This window comes from Marmota marmota, unplaced genomic scaffold, assembly GCF_001458135.2.
Source record: "Marmota marmota marmota unplaced genomic scaffold, marMar, whole genome shotgun sequence".
Lineage (NCBI taxonomy): Eukaryota > Metazoa > Chordata > Mammalia > Rodentia > Sciuridae > Marmota > Marmota marmota.
The window spans coordinates 35175593-35195434 of NW_026000016.1; the positions used below are offsets into that span (position 1 = coordinate 35175593).

General features: G+C 34.4%; 1 protein-coding gene across 1 annotated transcript in view; it reads left to right on the plus strand.

The window, feature by feature from the left end:
- The window catches only part of Lpgat1 (lysophosphatidylglycerol acyltransferase 1), a 64588-nt gene that overhangs the window by 37589 nt on the left and 7157 nt on the right, over positions 1–19842 (plus strand). Inside the window, 4 exon segments of the mRNA XM_048809422.1 lie at positions 515–788; positions 3405–3546; positions 6881–6892; positions 9628–9701. Of these exon segments, the coding sequence (XP_048665379.1) occupies positions 515–788; positions 3405–3546; positions 6881–6892; positions 9628–9701 (502 nt within the window).

The window sequence follows — 19842 nt, forward strand, 5'->3', positions numbered from 1 at the left end:
AGCACAGAGGATGGACTTGATTGTCTATGGACTGAGGCCTCTGAAACCATGAGCTCCAAATAAAGTTTCTCTCCCCTGAGTTGTGTTTGTCAAGAATTTTGGTCACAGTGACCAAAAGCTGCTGAAACACACATATCACTGATTCTGATTGAGTGGACACTCCAAATTTACCACTTTCCCAAAACTAGAGTATAATCTCGCTGTTTAATCCTGTCTTTAGAATCTCTGATAGCACTTGGCATATAGTAGGCATTTAGTTTGTAGTTGCTGGAAGGTTAATGACTGAACTTTCTGGGCAATCAGAGCAAATTACTTTTCCTGCAGAAAGAAAGCTTTGTTTATTAAGTGCTAATAAATTTTCTCTTTTTACCACTGGGATCATAAAGGGAAATAAGTCAGGGGAAATGACTCTTTTATTCTGTGACTGGATTTGAATTTAGAAATGATTGTTTTTATTTGATCTTACAGCATTTTCATTTCGGATGTAACTGTCCTATTTGTGTATACCTTCTAGGGAAAATCTCATCGTGACCAACAGCTGCTGCTTCTCAAGAAGCACCTAGAAAATAATTATAGGAGCAGAGATCGAAAATGGATTGTTTTGTTTCCCGAAGGGGGCTTCCTCAGGAAGAGGCGAGAAACAAGTCAGGCATATGCCAAGAAAAATAACTTGCCATTTCTTACACATGTCACTTTGCCAAGATTTGGTGCAACAAAAATTATTTTGAGTGTACTTGTAGCACGACAGGAAAATGGAAGTCAAGCAGGAGGAGATGCTAAAGAATTAGGTATGATGGTTTTTAGCATTTCCTGTAAAGGGTTTTCTGGAGTTCCAGAAGGTATAGTTGTTCTTTTTGTGATTTTTGTCAAGTAAAATTAATACTGGGGTAGAATATGAAACTATGATTTTTTTTGATGTTTCTATTAATAAAAACAGTATGTATATATTTATCATTTTTATTCAAATAATAGAGAAGAAATTTAATGTAGTTGGACAATATTTATTAAGACCCTTAAAGTATTAATAAATAACTCAGTTATTCCACTGAAAATGGGGGAAATAATCTCAAGTACAGGCAAAGAAATTTATCACAGAGTTGTTTAAAATAGAAAAAAAAAATGGAAATAGAAGGTAAGTAATCATCAAATATCCATAAGTGGAGACTACAATGCAGCCATTATATAGTGGCTTAGCCAGGTGCTCATGGTATACTGTTGAAACACACAACTCTGTGAAACTTGAGCATGAGCTCAAGTCTGTGATCAGTTACCAGTAGGAAATGTGTGAAAGAAAAGATACCCAAATGTTGGCAGTGATTGTTTTTCTAAGTTGTAACATTATGGATAATTTTCCCCATTTCTTAATCCTTTCCTGTATTTTTCAATTTTTAAATAATGAGTATGTATTACTTTTATGGCCAAGAAAAAGATACAGTCAGCTTGGAAATAGCCTGGTAGATTGTGAAGTTTTGTAGAAGGTATTTGTGCCAACAATATGACAACTATCTTGAGCAAGTTTATCTAAGCCACTATTACTGTAAAAATTTGGTGACAAATTATAAATTTAGAAGCTCAGAGAAATTGACTTGGTCTATTTCCCTAGTAGTGGTTTGCTATTCTTTTAATATTCTTTAAATACACTGAAAACTGAAATGATTGACTCTCAGAAATGTGTTTCTAAATGGTGATAAAGAGCAGATGTAGAAATAATGCCCATGAGATTACCCTGAGTTTTCCTTTCTTCTTCTTTTTTTTTTTTTCCACGCAGCTGCTTGGCAGTCTGCTCTCTTAATCTTTCGTCATCTATTTAAAAGACAAATTGAAAGAGTCTTTTAATAGGAAAGTTAAGTTCAGAATAGCTTCACTACTGGAAAGACACTATAGCAATGTCAGCCAAGCCCAAACTGAAAGGCCAAGGTCTTCCACACAGGATTAATTGGAACAAGTAACATTGCTGTTTAAATAGTGAACCTGGTCCGAACACTGTGGTTGTCTATATCTTGAAGGAAGGACCAATTATCATACTTAATAGCAAAGAAAGATGCCTAATAGTGAAGAAAGATGGTTTTTCTTTTGGAGAGGAAATGTTTATAACAAAGTAATTTATTATTTATCCTACCTTAATTAAAACATTTTTTCCTAGCTGTTTAGAAAAGATCATTAATAGACCTGTAAACTAGTTCTTGTATTTTACTATTTTCTTCTCTGTGTTTTGGTATTTTTCATTTTATTTTTCTTAGTGTATTTGCTAGTATTTTTATCCCCTGTAAATACAAACCATTTCTCATGTGATCCATACGCACATATCAAAATTAAGTTTTGTCTGATTAACTTTAAAAGGATTAGCATATGTGTTTATTGCTTGATTAAAATATTAAGCTGAACTCTGGTATTTTTTCTTATCATTTCATTATGAAAATGTTCAAGCATCTGAAAGAATTAGACAAAAAAAGTTTTGTAAAATTTGACAAAAAAAATTTTTTTTACAGATTTCCCCGTCTTCAGAATGTTGTTCTAAAATATTTAAAGAATTTAAGGGATATGTATGCATACACACACACACACCACTGATTTCTAATGCATATGTTTGGAAAAAATGAGAATTTTTTTCTTCTTTTCTTTTTGGGGATTCTTAGATACTTCAAACATAGACTTTAAAGTGTAATGGTCTGTTCTATCAACATTCTCTGAAGATTTCCCTCTCCATTCTTGCTCAATTTTGTACTCCATGCTGGGAATAAAAATAGTGTACAAAGGGACAAACTAAATAGAGCTTCCCCATCCTTATACTTCAACGGTAGTTATCTGCTGTCCCTTCCAAAAGACAGGAGAGTTTATTGCTTTATTTGCATGTAACTTTTGCTAAAATTGCAGTTTTTTTGCTTTGTTTCAAATAAGAACAGCAACTGACAATAATGTATGTCTAAAAATTCATAATTTTATTGCCATGTTCTTGTATTTATTAGTATCTCCAAGTATTGCAAATCTTGGTGTTTGCTTTATAATTATATTTAGTGAATGATTTTGTTTCAAAGTCTGTTTTTCATTTTTGCAATGTGATACTTCTTACCTTTTCATAGGCCAATTTTTTTACAGAAGTGATAAAATATAAATAAGACTTTGAGGATGTGTAATTGTATTGAATACCTGAATTATGCATGTGCAGTAAATAACAGTGCTCAATTATTTGTTTTGAAATTCATCCATTTTTTAAAACAATAAGAAATCCTTAATTTTGTCCTACGTGTATTATAGAGCAGTAGCACCAAAGTTCATCCTCACTTCTTAAAGCAAAAGGTATATTAATAAACTTTACACTTCTCAAGTGATTGATACCATGTTATTTGCTGCAGATAATATAAAAAGTGATCCAACCTTAAGTAATTTTTTTTCTTTGTTCTCAGAGAGCAAATCAAAAGGCCTTCAATGGATAATAGATACAACCATAGCATATCCCAAAGCTGAACCTCTAGATATTCAAACTTGGATCCTTGGATACAGGAAACCAACAGTCACACATGTCCATTACAGGTAAGAACTCTTGGGGTGGGGATGTGGCTCAAGCGGTAGCGCGCTCGCCTGGCATGTGTGCGGCCCGGGTTCAATCCTCAGCACCACATACAAACAAAGATGTTGTGCCGCTGAAAACTAAAAAATAAATACTAAAAAATTCTCTCTCTCTCTCTCTCTCTCTCTCATCAAAAAAAAAAAAAAAAAAAAAGAACTCTATATTTGTTTTCAGTATATATCCAATAGAATGACCTCAGAACAATGTGAATGTTTTAATATTTAGTTTTTAACTGGGCAGTAGAAATAGTTGGCATGGTGTGTGTTTACAGGGAATAAAAATTCTACACTGGCTTTTGAATATGGAAAATATCATTTCAGGTACTTATTTTTACTGAGTGACACAAATCTCTAAAAACGATGTTCCAAAGGCACTTTAGATACCCAATTGCCTGACATTCTTGAGTAAAAGTAGCTGAAAGAGCAAACATCAAGTATAAATGTGTAATCACTTGGGTTAGGTAGATATGTATTGATAGGAATGGAATTTGTTTTGAAATCATTAATCCACATAAAAAGTTATGAATGATTAAACTAATATGATATACATTTTTAATATTTTGGTATGCCAGTGCCATTTGCATAAACAGCAAAAATGTTGAATTTTCTGTGCCATATTCTTGAGATTTTTTAATGTAGTTTTTTTGGGGGAAAGTTTCATGTAAACATGTGAAGGAATTTATATCAAAGCATAGCACTGATAAGGACTGAATATAGTTGATCACTTTATAGTTCATTTAGCTTTACTTTCCTTGTCAAGGACTTCAACCCATGACAGCTAACTTACAAATGTATGAAGTGGGTACCAAGGAAAAATCACAGTTGCCATAAAGATCCTTCACAATAAGAGGAAAATTGCTCAAATTACATACCCATTGATAATAGTAGTATTTTTTCATATGTGTAAACCATCAGTATTCTATAAATATAAATATCCAGCTGGGAGGATTTGAAACTTAAAATTAAATATTTTTGTTTGTTTTTTGTGTACGAGATGACTATAAAATTATAGTTGGAGCAGTGTGTGACTTAATTTCCCAATTAGGAAGTTCATGTGTAATGTAAAAGTATAATTCTTAATGGCTTTTCTAACTCCATTTCATATATGTTGTACATTTTATTTAAGTTATTGAGCACTTATATACAAGGTGATGTGCTAGGCCCTGGAAGAATTTCTCTAGGAACAGTTTTATTTCATGTAGCCTTCAGTAACTTTTTAAAGTTTATAATCTAACAACAAAGGTCATTGTTAATGCCCAAACTAGGATTATATGGCAGTTGGATATGTGTATTGGATAAAAGAAGATGGTATCTTCATTGATATATGTAGATGTCCTAGCAGATCATACCAAAAAAAAAACTGAATCAAAGAAAAAAAATTCTATTTTTTGAGCATTCTGTTATAGTTGACCCTCTTTTTAGTCAATAAATATAGGAAATTTGGTTTATGGACAATCAAAAAAATGAGTGGAATCATGTAGAATCTTAATAATTGAAGAATTGGTCTATTTTTTAGAAAAATTATCAGGAACAAGAATAAGGCTCTTAAGTCACTTGAAGCAGAGGTTCTTAAGCCTGGGCCTAATGGATGGGCCTCAGATAATTTTTTAACCAAGTCTGTATGCAAAATTTTTATGGTTTTATGTATGTTGTACTTTCTACAGAGAGGATTCACTACTTTAACTTTATTCTCAAAATCATCCATGACCAAAAAAAAAGTTAAGAAACCCTGACCTGGAGAGTAAATCCAAAGTATAGATAGAAGATAAGGAACTGTTAGTTTGATATAGAAAAATAATTTATTACCAGATATAAAAATAATAAAGAAAAGTTTATTGTGTTAGATTAGTAGAGATTCAATTATGGTGTAGAATAATATTCTATCCACTAAAATGCACATTATGCCTGATAATTTATGGGTATATACATACCCTAGGAGTCTTGTTTGGACAGGTGAGGAGATACACTTTCCTTTTCTTCCCAGGAATTTGTAAGACATCATTGTCTGCCTAGAGTTAAGGAAGGGGGATGGACCTGTGTTCCAGTAGGAAAGGGAAAGCAAATGAAAGGGGCAAGACAAAACAGGGGTGTCTGATGTCAGCATAGTACTGAGGTTTTTCAAAAGTTTGTGAAAAGGGACATGGCCATGTCCTTAGCTCTCAGGAATAAGCTCTATCAACAATAAGCTGACTCTTCATTATTGTTGTAGTCTATCAGGGCACCGTTGGAGATGGGAAAAGATATCCGTTCTAGTTCATACTCTATATTTGGTTATATTTTTAAAATATTAATCAAGGTCAAGATGTTTTCAATTAGAGTAAAAGTTTTGAAATGCAACATTAATAATCATATGCATATATATGTATACGTGTGTGTGAATATATATATATATGTGTGTGTGTGTGTGAATAAATAAGGTTTAGATCTCTTCTCTCTCTTTTTAAAAAATATTTATTTCTTTAGTTTTAGGTGGACACAGTATCTCTATTTCACATTTATGTGGTGCTAAGAATGGAACCCAGTGCCTCACGCACGCTAGGCGAGCACACTACCACTTGAGCCACATCCCCAGCCCTAAATCCCTTCTCTTTTAATGTAAGGAAGTTGGCAGGAAAACTGAATAGTACTGACTGCTTCAACCTAGGAATAGGAGCCCAAAAAGATAAGAAAAGATTGCCTGAAAACCATAATGTTAACTGAAAAACTGCTTTTGCTTGGTGTTATCTTTCTTATCTTCACCTACAGGCAGGTTTTAAAAATGTATTTATGCCCTGTATGGCGGCATTTATAGCAAGAGCCGGTCTCATTATAAAAAATAAAAAAAGCTGGGCATGGTGGCCCATACCTGTAATCCCAGTGACATGAGAGGCTGAGGCAGGAGGATCACAAGATCAAAGCCAGTCTTAGCAATTTAGCAAGGCCCTGCGCAACTAAGCAAGACCCTGTCTCAAAATAAAAAAGGGCTGGGGATGTGGCTCAGTGGTTAAGCGCCCCTTGGTTCAATCCTTGGTACCCAGTAAACAAACAAACAAAAAATTTATGAATTGATTTTTTTTTCCTGTAATGACATTTTCTCCAAAGTATTACTGTGTTATTCTGTTTTTTGTTTGTTTGTTTGTGTGTGTGTGGCGGGGGGGATAGTAATACTAGGGACTGAACCCAGGGGCATGACCATTGAGCCATATCCCCATCCCTGTTTTGTATTTTATTTAGAGACAGGTTCTCACTGAGTTGCTTAGTGCTTCACTTTTGCTGAGGCTGCTTTGAACTCAGGATCCTTCTGTCTCAGCCTACAGAGCTGCTGGGATTATAGGCATGTGCCTTTGTGCCTGGTTACTCTGTTATTCTTAACAACCCCAGCTGACTTTTAAAAAACATCTTAGCAGCCCTCAGTCTTAGAGGGCTTTGGTATAGATGGAGTAGTTAGTACTATTGCTAGTTTTTTTAGTCTAATCTTGAGGTGTATGACATATGAGGGTCATAAAGTAATTATTCCATTCTATTCAGCCTTGATCAAATCCAGTTTGAAATATATCATGTATTTTAATTTCTCCATTAAAAATGCAATTGGTAGATTATCAAAAGAGGTAAAATATATAAATCCTAGAACACAAGTACTGCTTCAAAGGAATTCATTTTAGATCAATGGAAGCAAATTTGGAGATGGCAGTAATTAAACACAATTCTAAGAAAGTACAAACAGGTTTTTAAAAGTTGAACAATTCATAAGTACTCAATCTGTAATAAATGTCTGGATATTTGAGGTGCTTATGTCATATTATAGGTAAATTCCATAGAGAATAGTGACTGTCCTCTCCTGAGTAGTACATTTTGATGCTGCTGAGACCTAAAGAATGTGTTTGGGGTAGCTGGTGTACTACAGCATTTCTTACCATCAGAATTCACTTGGGAAATAGGATAGTTGGCATAATTTATTTAACGTTAGTCAGTGCTTAGATAATTTTTTATTTCCATAATATATTTATTTGCTCTTCTTGTACATTTTAAGCTACCTAATAATTTCCACTATTTTGTACCTCATTGCAATGAACATAATGTGACTCATGACAACTATATGAAAATCTGTGAGTAAACATGGCATTTTTCCCTATAGAGTGACTCCCATCATACTGTTTTAATAAGTTCTTAAAATTTTTTCTCTTTATTTAAACAGGAAGGGAATATCTACACTACCAGAAAGTGCAGCACTTTTTTTTTTTTTTTTAATTCTAGATTTTTGTACTGATGTTTAGGAAAAAAAAATACAAGAATGCAATAGCTTCAAATAGCAATTTTCTACATTATGTCACTTTTTACTTCTTAGGCTTATGTTGATTTTTAAGATTTCTAAAATCCATGTTATATATAAAAATGCTACACAAATACCTAAAATACCACATAGATGAGAAAGTAGCAGCAGATACATAGTGGCAGTTACATAATTGATCCTGTTTTACGAAAAGGTAGTGTTGTTGTCATTCAAAAGTTGAACTTTTAGGGCAGGTATTTGGAGCTTATTCTTTGGAAGACTTGGGACAAATGGTGATTAAGTGCCAACGTCACTTTGCTAATAACTAAACTCAGTGTATACATGACTCCTCAGAAGCCCACCCTAAGACTTTGGTGCTCAGAGGTTGCACCAACTTCAGTGAATGAATTATTGTGAGCACCAAATGGTGTACTGGTAAAAAATGTTTTTGACTATAGCGTGCCTTATTTTTATATAAAGTGCAATTATTAAAACATATCGAGTATGTATGAATTACTGATATTCACTATTACTAAATCAGAATTCCCATATGTCTCAGCCATTTACTATAAAGATGTCTTTTCTTATTCTTTCCTCCCAATATTACATTGTTTAACTAGGGAAGCAGTTTTGTATTAGTAGGTATGCAACTACATTATTGAACTTTCTGAAAAGTAAAGAGGAGCTAAGGCTAAAGTGTGGGAAACATTTGAGAATATTTCTGTCAAACTAACAGTTTTCTACATTATGTCACTCATTACAGCTTATTACTAGTAGTGAGCACAGCTCACTGCTATTAAGTGGTTAATATAAATATAAGCATAATTAGATTTTAATTGCAGAGATAGTGTTTAAGGATAAATGCGAAAGTAACTGCTGCTCTTAATATAAATATCTCCTGTACTTCACATTAGGACAGAAAGTGAAAGATGATTATTTCTTTTGTGCAGAAGTAGCTTATATTTTCAGTTTTAAAAATCTTGAGAAGAAATGTAACCTAAGTGTAGTGGCATAGATTGCTATACAAGCAGAGGTGTTATGTTCATGTCTAATTTGACTAGGGCATGGGTTACTTTGGAGAATGTATTCAGTGTGGGACTTTAGTTCTTGCTTCAGCAGCATATATACTAAAACTGGAACATTTAGGGACTTTGGACAATAACTTATTTTCAATTTGAGGAAGTTAATTAAAAAAATACATAACTAATTTTTAAAGACAAATATGTTACCTAAAAAGACCAATATCAAGTAATAAAATTGAAATAGCAATGTTAAGACTTCCAACAAAAAAAACAACTCAGGACCAGATGGATTCTCAGCTGAATTCTACCAAATTTTTAAAGGAGAACTAACCCAGTCTTTCTCAAATTATTCCATGAAATTCAAAGGGAAGAAATACATTCTGTGAAGTCAGTATAACCCTGATACCAAAACCAGACAAAGACACATCAAGGAAAGAAAAATACAGGCCAATGTCCCTGATGAACATAGACGTAGAAATCCTTAATATAATATTAGCAAACTACATTCAAAAACACATCAAGAAGATAATTCAACATTAACAAGTGAGTTTCATCCCAGGGTTGCAAGATTGGTTCAACATAACGCAAATCAATAAATGTAATTGACCACTTAAGTAGAATTCAGGACAAGAATCACATGATCATCTCAATATATACAGAAAACGGCCTTTGATAAATCCAGCACCCATTCATGTTAAAAGTGCTGGAGAAGCTAGGAATAGAAAGAACTTGCCTTACATTATAAAGTTATTTATAACAAACCCAAAGCCAACATCATACTGAATGGAGAAAAACTGAAAGCATTTCATCTAAAATCAGGAACAAGACAAAGATGTCCCTCCTCTCTTACCACTTCTATTCAATATAATTTCTCTAAACACTAACCAGAGAAATCAGACAAGAGAAGGAAATTAAAGGGATAAGAAAAGAAGAAGTCAAACTATCACTGTTTGACATATTTACTTCAAGTTTTTTTTAACAAAAGAAATTTGTTATTTCAAGCCAATCAGATTTTCAGAAATCAAAGATGATGACTTTTGACATAAACATAGGAAAAAGTGACCTCTTATATATTGCTAATAAGATTGTAAACTGTTAGACTACACTTTGAGAACTGTTTTACTACATCCATTAAGGTGAATATGCACAGACCTTATGATTTAGCAGTTGTACTGCTGGGCACACACACACACTCTAGTTTGGAGAATATTGTCAAAATTACATCTGCATAGCGAAAGTAGTTGTCAAAAAGATTTTAAAAAACCTTATTTATGAGAAGTATTGCCAGTACTTAAAAATAAAGTGTAACATTTATCATAACATTTTATGTCTAAACCTGTGTCTGTTTATGATTGCTATCTATTAATCTAACATTTAGAATATAACATTTAGTATACATTTTATATCAAAATCCAAATCTGTCTATGATTAATATGTCACTTGGTTTTCCCTTCTGCTTTTACTTTTACTACATAAAAATAACAAAATAAAAAAGTCAAAAGTTTTGGGGGGTATAATTTCAGAAATAGCCATGCCTCCAAAACATTTTTTATAGAAAATTTCAAACCTATAAATGAAACCCCATGTACTCATCCCTCCCCTTATCAATTTATGGTTAATGTTGATTCTTCTGTATTATTTCCCAGACCCCACTGAATTATTCTGAAGCAAGTCTCAAACATATCATTTCATTTATAAATATTTCATTTTGTATCATCTAAAATGTAAAAACACAAAAGACAATACATGGAAAGACTGTGTTCCTAGAGGAGATGACTCAAAATTATAAATAAATCTATAAATTTAAAATAATTTATATTAAATCAGAATCAGTCAGAATCTAGTATTACTTTTTCAGGAAATTTGACAAAAGGGTTTTAAAATTCATTTGAATGAGTAAAAATAAATGAATAGCTGCCGCAGTCTGGCTGGGCACAAAATCACGAGCCACCACACAGCTTGTAGATTCAAACAGCAACTCTTTATTCCCGAACTCACACCAGCCGTCTACAATCACGTTCTGGGGAAATTCACGTTCTCTCCCAAATTCACGTTCTCTCCCAAATTCACCTTCACTGGGCTTCTGTCTCCCAAAATATACTGTCTGAATCCCGTGAGAACTCAAGGGGAACTTAGGCAGCAGGATACGCCCTATTCCCAGCAGGAATAATCTTAAACCTTAAACCTGGAACCTAAACTGGGAACGCCCTAAACCCGATTATGTTAAACCGGGAACACCCTAATCCGCCCTGGTCCTTGAGCAAGGTCAACTACATTCAATGTCACTGCAAAATGTCAGCAACATGGGGTACGCTGGCAAGGAAATTGTCATACCTACTTGGCTAATGGCTCCCAGCAAATAGCTGAAATAATTTTGTAGTAACATAACATAGTATAAACAGAATTCTCCAGAGGAACAGAACCAATAGGATATACAGAGATATATAGAGAAAGAGATTTATTACTAGCAGAGAAGTTCCACAGTCTTGCAGTCTGCAAGCTGGAAGCCCAGAAAAATCAGTAGTGTGGTTCCAGTCCAAGTCCAAAAGCCTAAGAAACAAAGGAGCCACTTCTAAGTCCTGCTCCAAACCTGAGCAAAGTGTGAAAGCCCCAAACCAGGACATCGATAGTGCGTATAAATCCTGGTCTGAGTATGAAGGCTTGAGAACTAGGAACTGACTCTATACAACCTGATCTGTCAGGAAGCCCAAGAACTAGGCTTAGCTATGAGAGCCCTCACTTATAAAGAATCAAGAGTTGGGCTGGGGTTGTAGCTCAGTGGCAGAGTGCTTGCCTCGTACATGTGAGGCACTGGGTTTGATCCTTAGCACCACATAAAAATAAATAACTAAAAAAATTAAAAAAAAAACCAAAAAACCAGAGTATAGCAAACACAGCCAATTTTCTGAGATATTAATAGTGTGTGAATCTTTTTTTCTTTTTAAGCCATAATGTGACTTGGAGGACTTTATAAATCTGCTGAGTGATTGTGAATAAACACTGGAAATGAAGAGCTCTCTTCCCACCTCTTCCTCCTGGGGTTTACCATGTCTTTTTCACTTTTTAAGTCTCTTCAAGGTCTAGGAAAGTGTCCTTGGAATTTTCAAAATATATACTTTTATTTTCTAAATTATTTAGTTGTGTCGGGAATTTTATACCCCCAAATACAAAATATGTTAGGGTTTAAGTTTTAATTGAATAATGAGTATACTTGACTCTCACTGATGTTTATCTTTAGCTAAAGATCTTTAAAGTCATTGAAACTGTTAAACGGAAGAACTACCTAGGTCTTTTTGTATAACCATTTCATTTAACTTACTCTCAAAAATTGATGGAAAAAAATGCATACTAGAAAAAGAGTGTGTGTGTGGGGGGGGGGCGCACGCCTGCATAGAAAGAACAATAAAGGCAGGAGAAGATGGGAAATATTGAGGAAATTTTCAGTTAAATATATATGTGAATTCTTTGTATTATTTTTATAAGTTTTCTCTGAGACTGAAACTACTTTAAAATAAAAAGTTTTAAAAAGTCTATAGACACATGGAAAGCGTAATCATGATTCTTTTAGACAAATATACCAATACCATGTTTTGCTTACTGCATGGCTCCTTTCTGTTCACTCAACAAGCATTTGTTAAGCATCTTACAACATCTCAAGGGATACAAAACAAAGATATAATAAATTCCAATTCTGAGCAGTGTCATCTCATTGCTTATATCCTTAACTGGCTTCTTGGTTTGCTGTAGCTTTGACTGTTGCAAGGTCTGCTCAGGAAGGGAACTCAGTTATCTATCCCTGACTGTGAAGGGAAGCAGTGGCCTTCATGCTGAGTGTTTGCCATCTCCCGATCTACACAGACTTTAAGGCTACTCAAAATTATTTCTTAATGTAAGTGTAAGTTGCTACCTTCAGAGTTTTTGGAAATGTCTTCCTTAGTTTTTCCCCTGTATTTAAAGTAGGTAAAAGTTAACATCTCATTTCTATTTTCAGATACCTGAGTGTTTTTTCTTTTTAAAAAAAGCCTAATTGTTTCAGTGGAGGATCAGGCCTGAGCCTGATCAGGCCTCAGGATAATGGCTCAAAGTAAAACTTCTGGGAATTGAATGCTGGGAGATATTCTGATATGTTAAACTTTAAAGTGTCTGTTCTTGTCCATTAATCTATTTTTGGTAACAAGCAGTTTTGGAATTTTTGAATTATTATTATTGTACCTACCCTGATAGTGTCAGTTAACTGCCCATTACCCTATCAGATTACTGTCAATTAATTCAATTCAGCAAACTTGAGTTCCCATTAAGGACCAGGCATTGATTTATACATAGGGTACACAAAGATGAGTATAACATAGTCTGATACCAGAAAAAGACATGTAAGAAAATAAGTAGAACAAAAACTAATAAGTATAATCATGGATTTAGTTATAAAGGACAGAGTTGACACCAAGAAGGAAATTTTAACTGCCAGAGAAGAAAAAGACAGACATGAGAGAGAAGAGAAAATCTTATAAGATAGCCAGATTCTTAGATTCCATAGTAGGAAGTCAATGAATAAATTTTAAATGGAGTAATCTGGAAATGGTGTTATAATAAGCTATATGAAATTAACAGCAAAATAAACAGTTGGAAAGGGTTCTGTCTGGGAAACAGGGATCTGACAAGGGAAAATATAGTGCTATTATTTTTCATTGTCTACCTTATAGTACACTTTGCCTTTTGAAAACTATATGTATATATTAATTAGCTAAAAATTTGTTTTAAATTTAATTCTACTTAATAATTTAGGCCAAATTCAAGTGGTAACTTATGAATTTATCATGTGCCATAGATAAGTGAACATGCACATTCCTTCATTTAAACTCACATGACAGTTCTTTAGACTCTATACAACATTTATCATATTCTCATTGCTTATTTTTCTCATCTCTCTGCTAGATTTATTAGCCTTTTGAAAGCAGGAACTGTTTTATCTCAGAATCTCCCTTAGTGCTTGATTCCTTTCATGTAGTTGACATAATTGAATTGAGGTTTAGTCATGTTGTTTGTTGGCTCACATTTTGGTATCTTAGTGGCTTAAAAATTCAAATGTTCTAACTAATATATACAGTGCCATCTGCTAAGCATTATTTTTTTGAAAATGTAATTTCATCTAGTGCTCTTAAATCAGATTCTATGTATTTTGGTAGAATACTCTGTATTTAAGAGCACATTCTAGTTTATTTATAATAAGAATTTTTGTTTCTTAAAAATGATGAGCTGGTTTTTCATTGGGATAGCTATTGTTATTGCAAAGGTTGATTTCTGATATATAGGTTTATTTATTTCAATCCCACAAAAATTGCTCTTATTTGATTCCAAGAAGACTGGTATTTCCTGCATTTGATCCTTTGCCATATTAGGGGATTACTCATTTTAATATTTTAATCCCATGGTAACCAAACAATCAGAGTAATAGAAGTGATTGCTCTTGAGAGCAGACATTTGGTTTGCCCTTCTGGCTATCTCTTAGTCAAGGGAATATCAAGCTATTCTGGACAGTTGGTAGGGTAGGGTGTCAATCCATACACAACCAAGCCTTTGACACAATGGCCAATGGAGGCCACTAATCTATACCATAGCAGGAATACAACATGCATAAAAGGAAGTTGTGGAAATAAGATTAGGAAGTTGAGTACAGATTTTGTCAGGTTTGTATTTGTATCCTTTAAGTAACTAAAAGCCCAATTAAAAAAGAGTTATACTTTAATGATCAAGGAAATTATTGACTGGATATCCAAAATAGGACAAGTTCTATGATGGAATTTGCAATGACTCAAGCTCTGCTTTTCTCAGTTTTGCTCTCCTTTCTGTGTCGGTTGCTTGCCTAGCTCACAGGTAGGTAACAGAAATTTGAGACCTCAAACTTCCATGAAAGAACAAAGACAAGAGGAAAAGTAGATTAAGTTTTTCTGGCAACCTTTCTTCAACTTTTCCCTATAGCCCCTATAGAACTTTTATTATCACCTTGACCCTAACTGGTTATGAGTCCATTCCTATACCCTAATTCCTGTGGCTGAGAGAACTGTGTGTGATCACTAGCTTTGACATGGACTTCTTTTTTTTTTTTTTTGTACCAGGGGTGCTTAACCACTGAGCCACATCCTGAGCCTTTTTAATATTTTATTTAGAGACAAGGTCTCACTAAGTTACTTGGGGCCTTGCTAGTTGCTGAGGCTGGCTTTGAACTCATGATCCTCCTGCTTCAGCCCCCTAGTTGCTAGGATTACAGGCATGTGCCGCCACACTCAATCTGACATGGACTCTTAATAGGAAGATGCCAGGGCTACTATAGCTTGCTAAGTGAGAGCAGATTTGCAGACATTTGCATTGGGTGCATTTATTTCATTCCTTTTTGAGAGTGGGATTCCTAAGAGTAGTAGGTGAATAGCTTAAAAAGCATACTGCAAAGCTGTGTCAAAATAGTATTAAATCATCTAACCATAAAACCTTAGTTATGCCATTCACTTAAAAATAAAATCTGGGAAAAGTCATTTTCTATGCAAATAAAACAATTTGGTTCCTTTTCAATCTCTTACATATTGAAAACAAAAGTTGAGTCAAAGCTATATGAGTTCTTGAAATTGACTTTAATAGATTTTTCATACCACACTCTTTCCTTCTTTCCTCTCCTCCTTTTCTTGTTCAGTAACGCATAACTTTGGGTTTTAAAATAACCCCCATTTGATATTTTAAAATTTAAGTAGCAAAAGAAAGGAATCTGATTATAATGTAATTCATAAGTAATGTTCCTTCTGATTTTTTCCCCCAAATTGTGAACTAATGACCTTAGTACATGAACAATTTTTTAAAAGCCTTTGAAGGAGTGTAGTTACTCTGTTGTTTTGGAAACCTTTGTATTTATTTGACTGGTCTGAGCATTGTGTTCTACTGATTCTACTATGTAAGTTGCTTACTGTTTTTATGATGGAATGCATCATTATAATTTTTAAATCCTTACTAAGTAACTGACAAATTTTGCCAAAACCTGAAATAGCAATTTAGACCCTTTTGAGAAATGGCAAATAGTAGACCCTAGACAAAGACAAAACAAGCATTTTAGACCTTTCAGAAATAGCTGGAGGGCTTCTAAAAAGAGGATTGAATTCATCTACTTTCATATCTCCCATAAAATGGAGAATGGGAATGTTTATTTTCCCTCTTTCCCCCAATCCCAGTAAAATAACACTCAATGGGTTGTCTTTTTTAAAAAATATTTTTTAGTTGTTGATTTTATTTATTTGTATGTGGTGCTGAGAATTAAACCCAGCATCTCACACATACCAGGCAGGCGTTCTTCCACTGAGCCACTACCCCAGCCCTAAATGGGGTTTTTTAAAGATACAAACCCACAAGGAAGAGAACAGTATTGGAGACAATGTTAACAAACCTTGATAAGTTGGAAAACAGATGAAGCAATAAATAACATGACAAAACCCTGAGCCAGCTGTGGGAAGCCAGAATCCCACCTGATTTATACTTTAGAACTTCTAAAAGACTGGCAGCATCAATACCCATAGAAGTGAGGTTAAAATGTTGCTAAACTTGGGCAGACTGGTCAAAATCTGTTTAGAAAGAACTAAAAACCCCTACCCTATATCCCACAGCTGACTGATAATTCTTTCCCTATCCTGGCAAATATGGGAGGATTACTCTAGAGAAATAGAAACTGTGCTGAGGAGCAGCAGCCCTGCTGAGGCAGAGGTCCCAGCATGAAAACAGCATGGTGAAGAAATGTCTGTGTGCCCAATGCTGAGATTCCCAACCCCCACCCCCACCCCCTCTCTGGCTACAAGAAAGCTTCCCTCTGGAGGCAGGAAATCAGAGGCCCTTTCCCTGGGAAAATGGGTGAGTTCAAGAGGAAAAACAGTTTTACGTGGCCCAGCCAGATGACTATCAGTGAGGCTTATAGCCAGTGGACTCCACTTATATGCTGAGGGCTTTCAGCTAACATCTGTAAATGTGAGCAAATAATAGTGAATTACCAGGTAACTAGTGATCCAACCAGCCTGAATTCTGAAAGATAGAGACTGAAACAAACATAAAACATGACTTAGAGAAACAGAGGCAATACCGGAAAGACAGTGGCTGAAAAATCATAATATACATTAGAGTTCATTAATCCTTTTTTCTTCTTTTGTGAATGTTTAAACTTTCCATTACAATTTTGAAAACCTCTCATAAAAATAAGATATTGCAACTATAATAGAATATTTTAAAAAGGAACATAGAACAGTATGAGTTCTAGAAATTAAAAATGCAATAAAAGAAATAAAAACTCAGTAAAATGTTTAGAAATTAAATAAGAAATCTCCCAGAAAGGACAACAAAAGAGATGAAAATGGTTTCTAACTCTGAATTCTGTGTGTAGCCAAATTATCAACCAAGATTGAAGACTAGGTTAGTGTGAACTTTCTATCTCTATAACTAAAAACTTAAGATAATCAACTTCTAAAGATTATCTTATTTTGACTGAGAGTTTTAGAGGTTTCAGTTCATGAGTGGTTGACCCTATTGCTTTTGGGCCTTTGACAAGGCAGCACATTATGGTGGAAACATGTGGTGAAGCAAAATAGCTTATTCCTTAGTCAAAGAGCAAAGAGAAAGGAAGGGGAGGAGGTCATCAGTGACCTAAAAGTCTTCCAATAGGCCCCACCTCTTAAAGGTTCCACTACCTTCTAGTAGCACCTCCTGGGGACCACGCCTCCAATACATGGGTCTTTGGGGGATATTTAAGATCCAAGCTATAGCAAGACAGAAAAAAAGGCATTTGTTGCAAACTTTTAAGATTTCAAGTATCCTTTTTCTAGAAACCACTGGAGAATGTGCTCTATCCAAATGAGTAGAGAAAAGAAAAACAAGGTATAGAAAATATTGTGTCTATTTTAGGAGTACAGGGCATCATTAGGATGGTAGCAAGAGGACTTTATAGAATGAAAATTACAGGCATCAAGTCCTGAGTGTGTGTAAAATCTTTAAATAAAATTTTACTTGAATAGTCCTGCATATCTATGTGTACATTGTCTCTGACTGTTTTCATATCACAAGGCAAAAGTGAGCAGATATGACAGAGACCAAATTACCAACAAAGCCCAAAAGTTTTTGTTGGTTTTTTTTTTTGAAATAGAGATTGAACCTAGTGGCACTTAACTACTGAGCCACATCCCTAGCCCTTTTTATTTTTTATTTTGAGACAGGGTCTTGCTAAAATGCTTAGGCCCATGTTCATTTGCTGAGGTTGGCTTCAGCCTCTAGAATCACTGGGATTACAGGCATGAGCCACCACGTCCAGCAAACCTATTTTCTTTTTAGTCTTCTTAGAAAAAGTTGTGGACCCAAACTAGAGAACTGATTCTAGACAATTGGCTGGGAGCTTGTGGTTGAATTAGTTATCTGTACATAGAAAATTATATAAATAAAATTAATGTAATTGCTTAATCCAGGGAAAATAAAAATGGGCAATAAAGGAATAGAGGCCATAATTCACTACATGATTTGACTGTGAATGTTTGATTATAATACAGAACCTAAGTTTTACGTTAAATATCTCATTGAATTTACTGCATAGTTGATAAGGATTATGGAAAGGATGCACATGTGTGGTGAAAATAGGAAGAAACTTGATCATCTTCTGTTGGCAGGAAGTTAGTAGATAAGATCTAACACTAAAGAATAAACATGGTGATAAATACCAAGTTAATTGGCCAAAAGAGGTGAATAGTGTTCTAGTAGCCATTTCTAATCAATGAAAGTGCCTACTCATGAAACCATTATTATGGTGTAATTACTGAAAAGCCACCAAATTTGGGCAGATTCAATCTGGTTGTTTGACTTTCCTGCCAAAGGACATTGCTAAAATGTATCATGATGCCTAGTACTTAGTGAAATGACTGAGCATATTCTGTTTAGCTGCATTTTAAAACTTAATCTGTTCTACATATTGCTCCCACCTGGAAATATAAAGACATAATTATTCTCAGTAATAATTTCTAAATTAGGACAATATAAAAGTATATTTTCAGCCTCTAGAACTGAACCTAACACATGATAGGCTAGTGAATGTTTGAATAAACACATAAGTGAACTATAATGAACAACAGCTTCAAAAGTCAAAAGGCCTGGGGCTGGGGTTGTGGCTCAGAGGTAGAGCCTGGCATGCATGAGGTGCTAGGTTCAATCCTCGGCACCACATAAAAACAAAATAAAATAAAGATATTGTGTCCACCTATAACTAAAAAATAAATGTTTAAAAAAAAAGAAAAGCCAAAAGGCCTTGAGAAGTTCAGACCAACCCTTAGAAAGCATTGATGGAGCCAGGCATGGTGCACACACCTATAATCCCAGTGGCTTGGGAGGCAGAGGCAGGAGGATCACAAGTTCAAAGCCAGCCTCAGCAAAAGTGGGGTGTTAAGCAACTCAGTGAGATCCTGTCCCTAAATAAAATACAAATATATATATGGCTGGGGATGTGGATCAGTGGTCAAGTGCCCCTGCTATCCTCTTCCCCGAAAAAAAAAAAAAAAAAAAAAAAAAAAAAAANACCGCTTGAGCCACATCCCCAGCCCAAGTCTTTTATTCTTAAGAGGAAAAGAAATGTTTATGTAGTCTAAGGTTCTTTCTAAATATTCTCTGCACCTTATAAAAAATTAAAGTGCAGTGAAAACAAAATAGGAGGAGGGAAGAAGAAGGCAGAAAAAAGGAAGTTAGGAAAGAAGGAAATTACTATTAGTAGAACACCCACCCAGCCCCAGTACTACCAAAATGCTTTATGAATTGCTATGTTGTAGGCCTATTTTCTAGCGCCTTTATAGGGAGAAAAAGGTAAACAGAAAGTTGTTCTTTACCTGAGAATGGCCTTGGTGTTTTAGTTTAACAGAAAGCTGAGAAGGTATGGGTGATAAGAGACTACCAAGATCTCTACTTTCTCAACCTCAATTTCTTGCCTTCATATATTTGGCCTAAATTATAGTA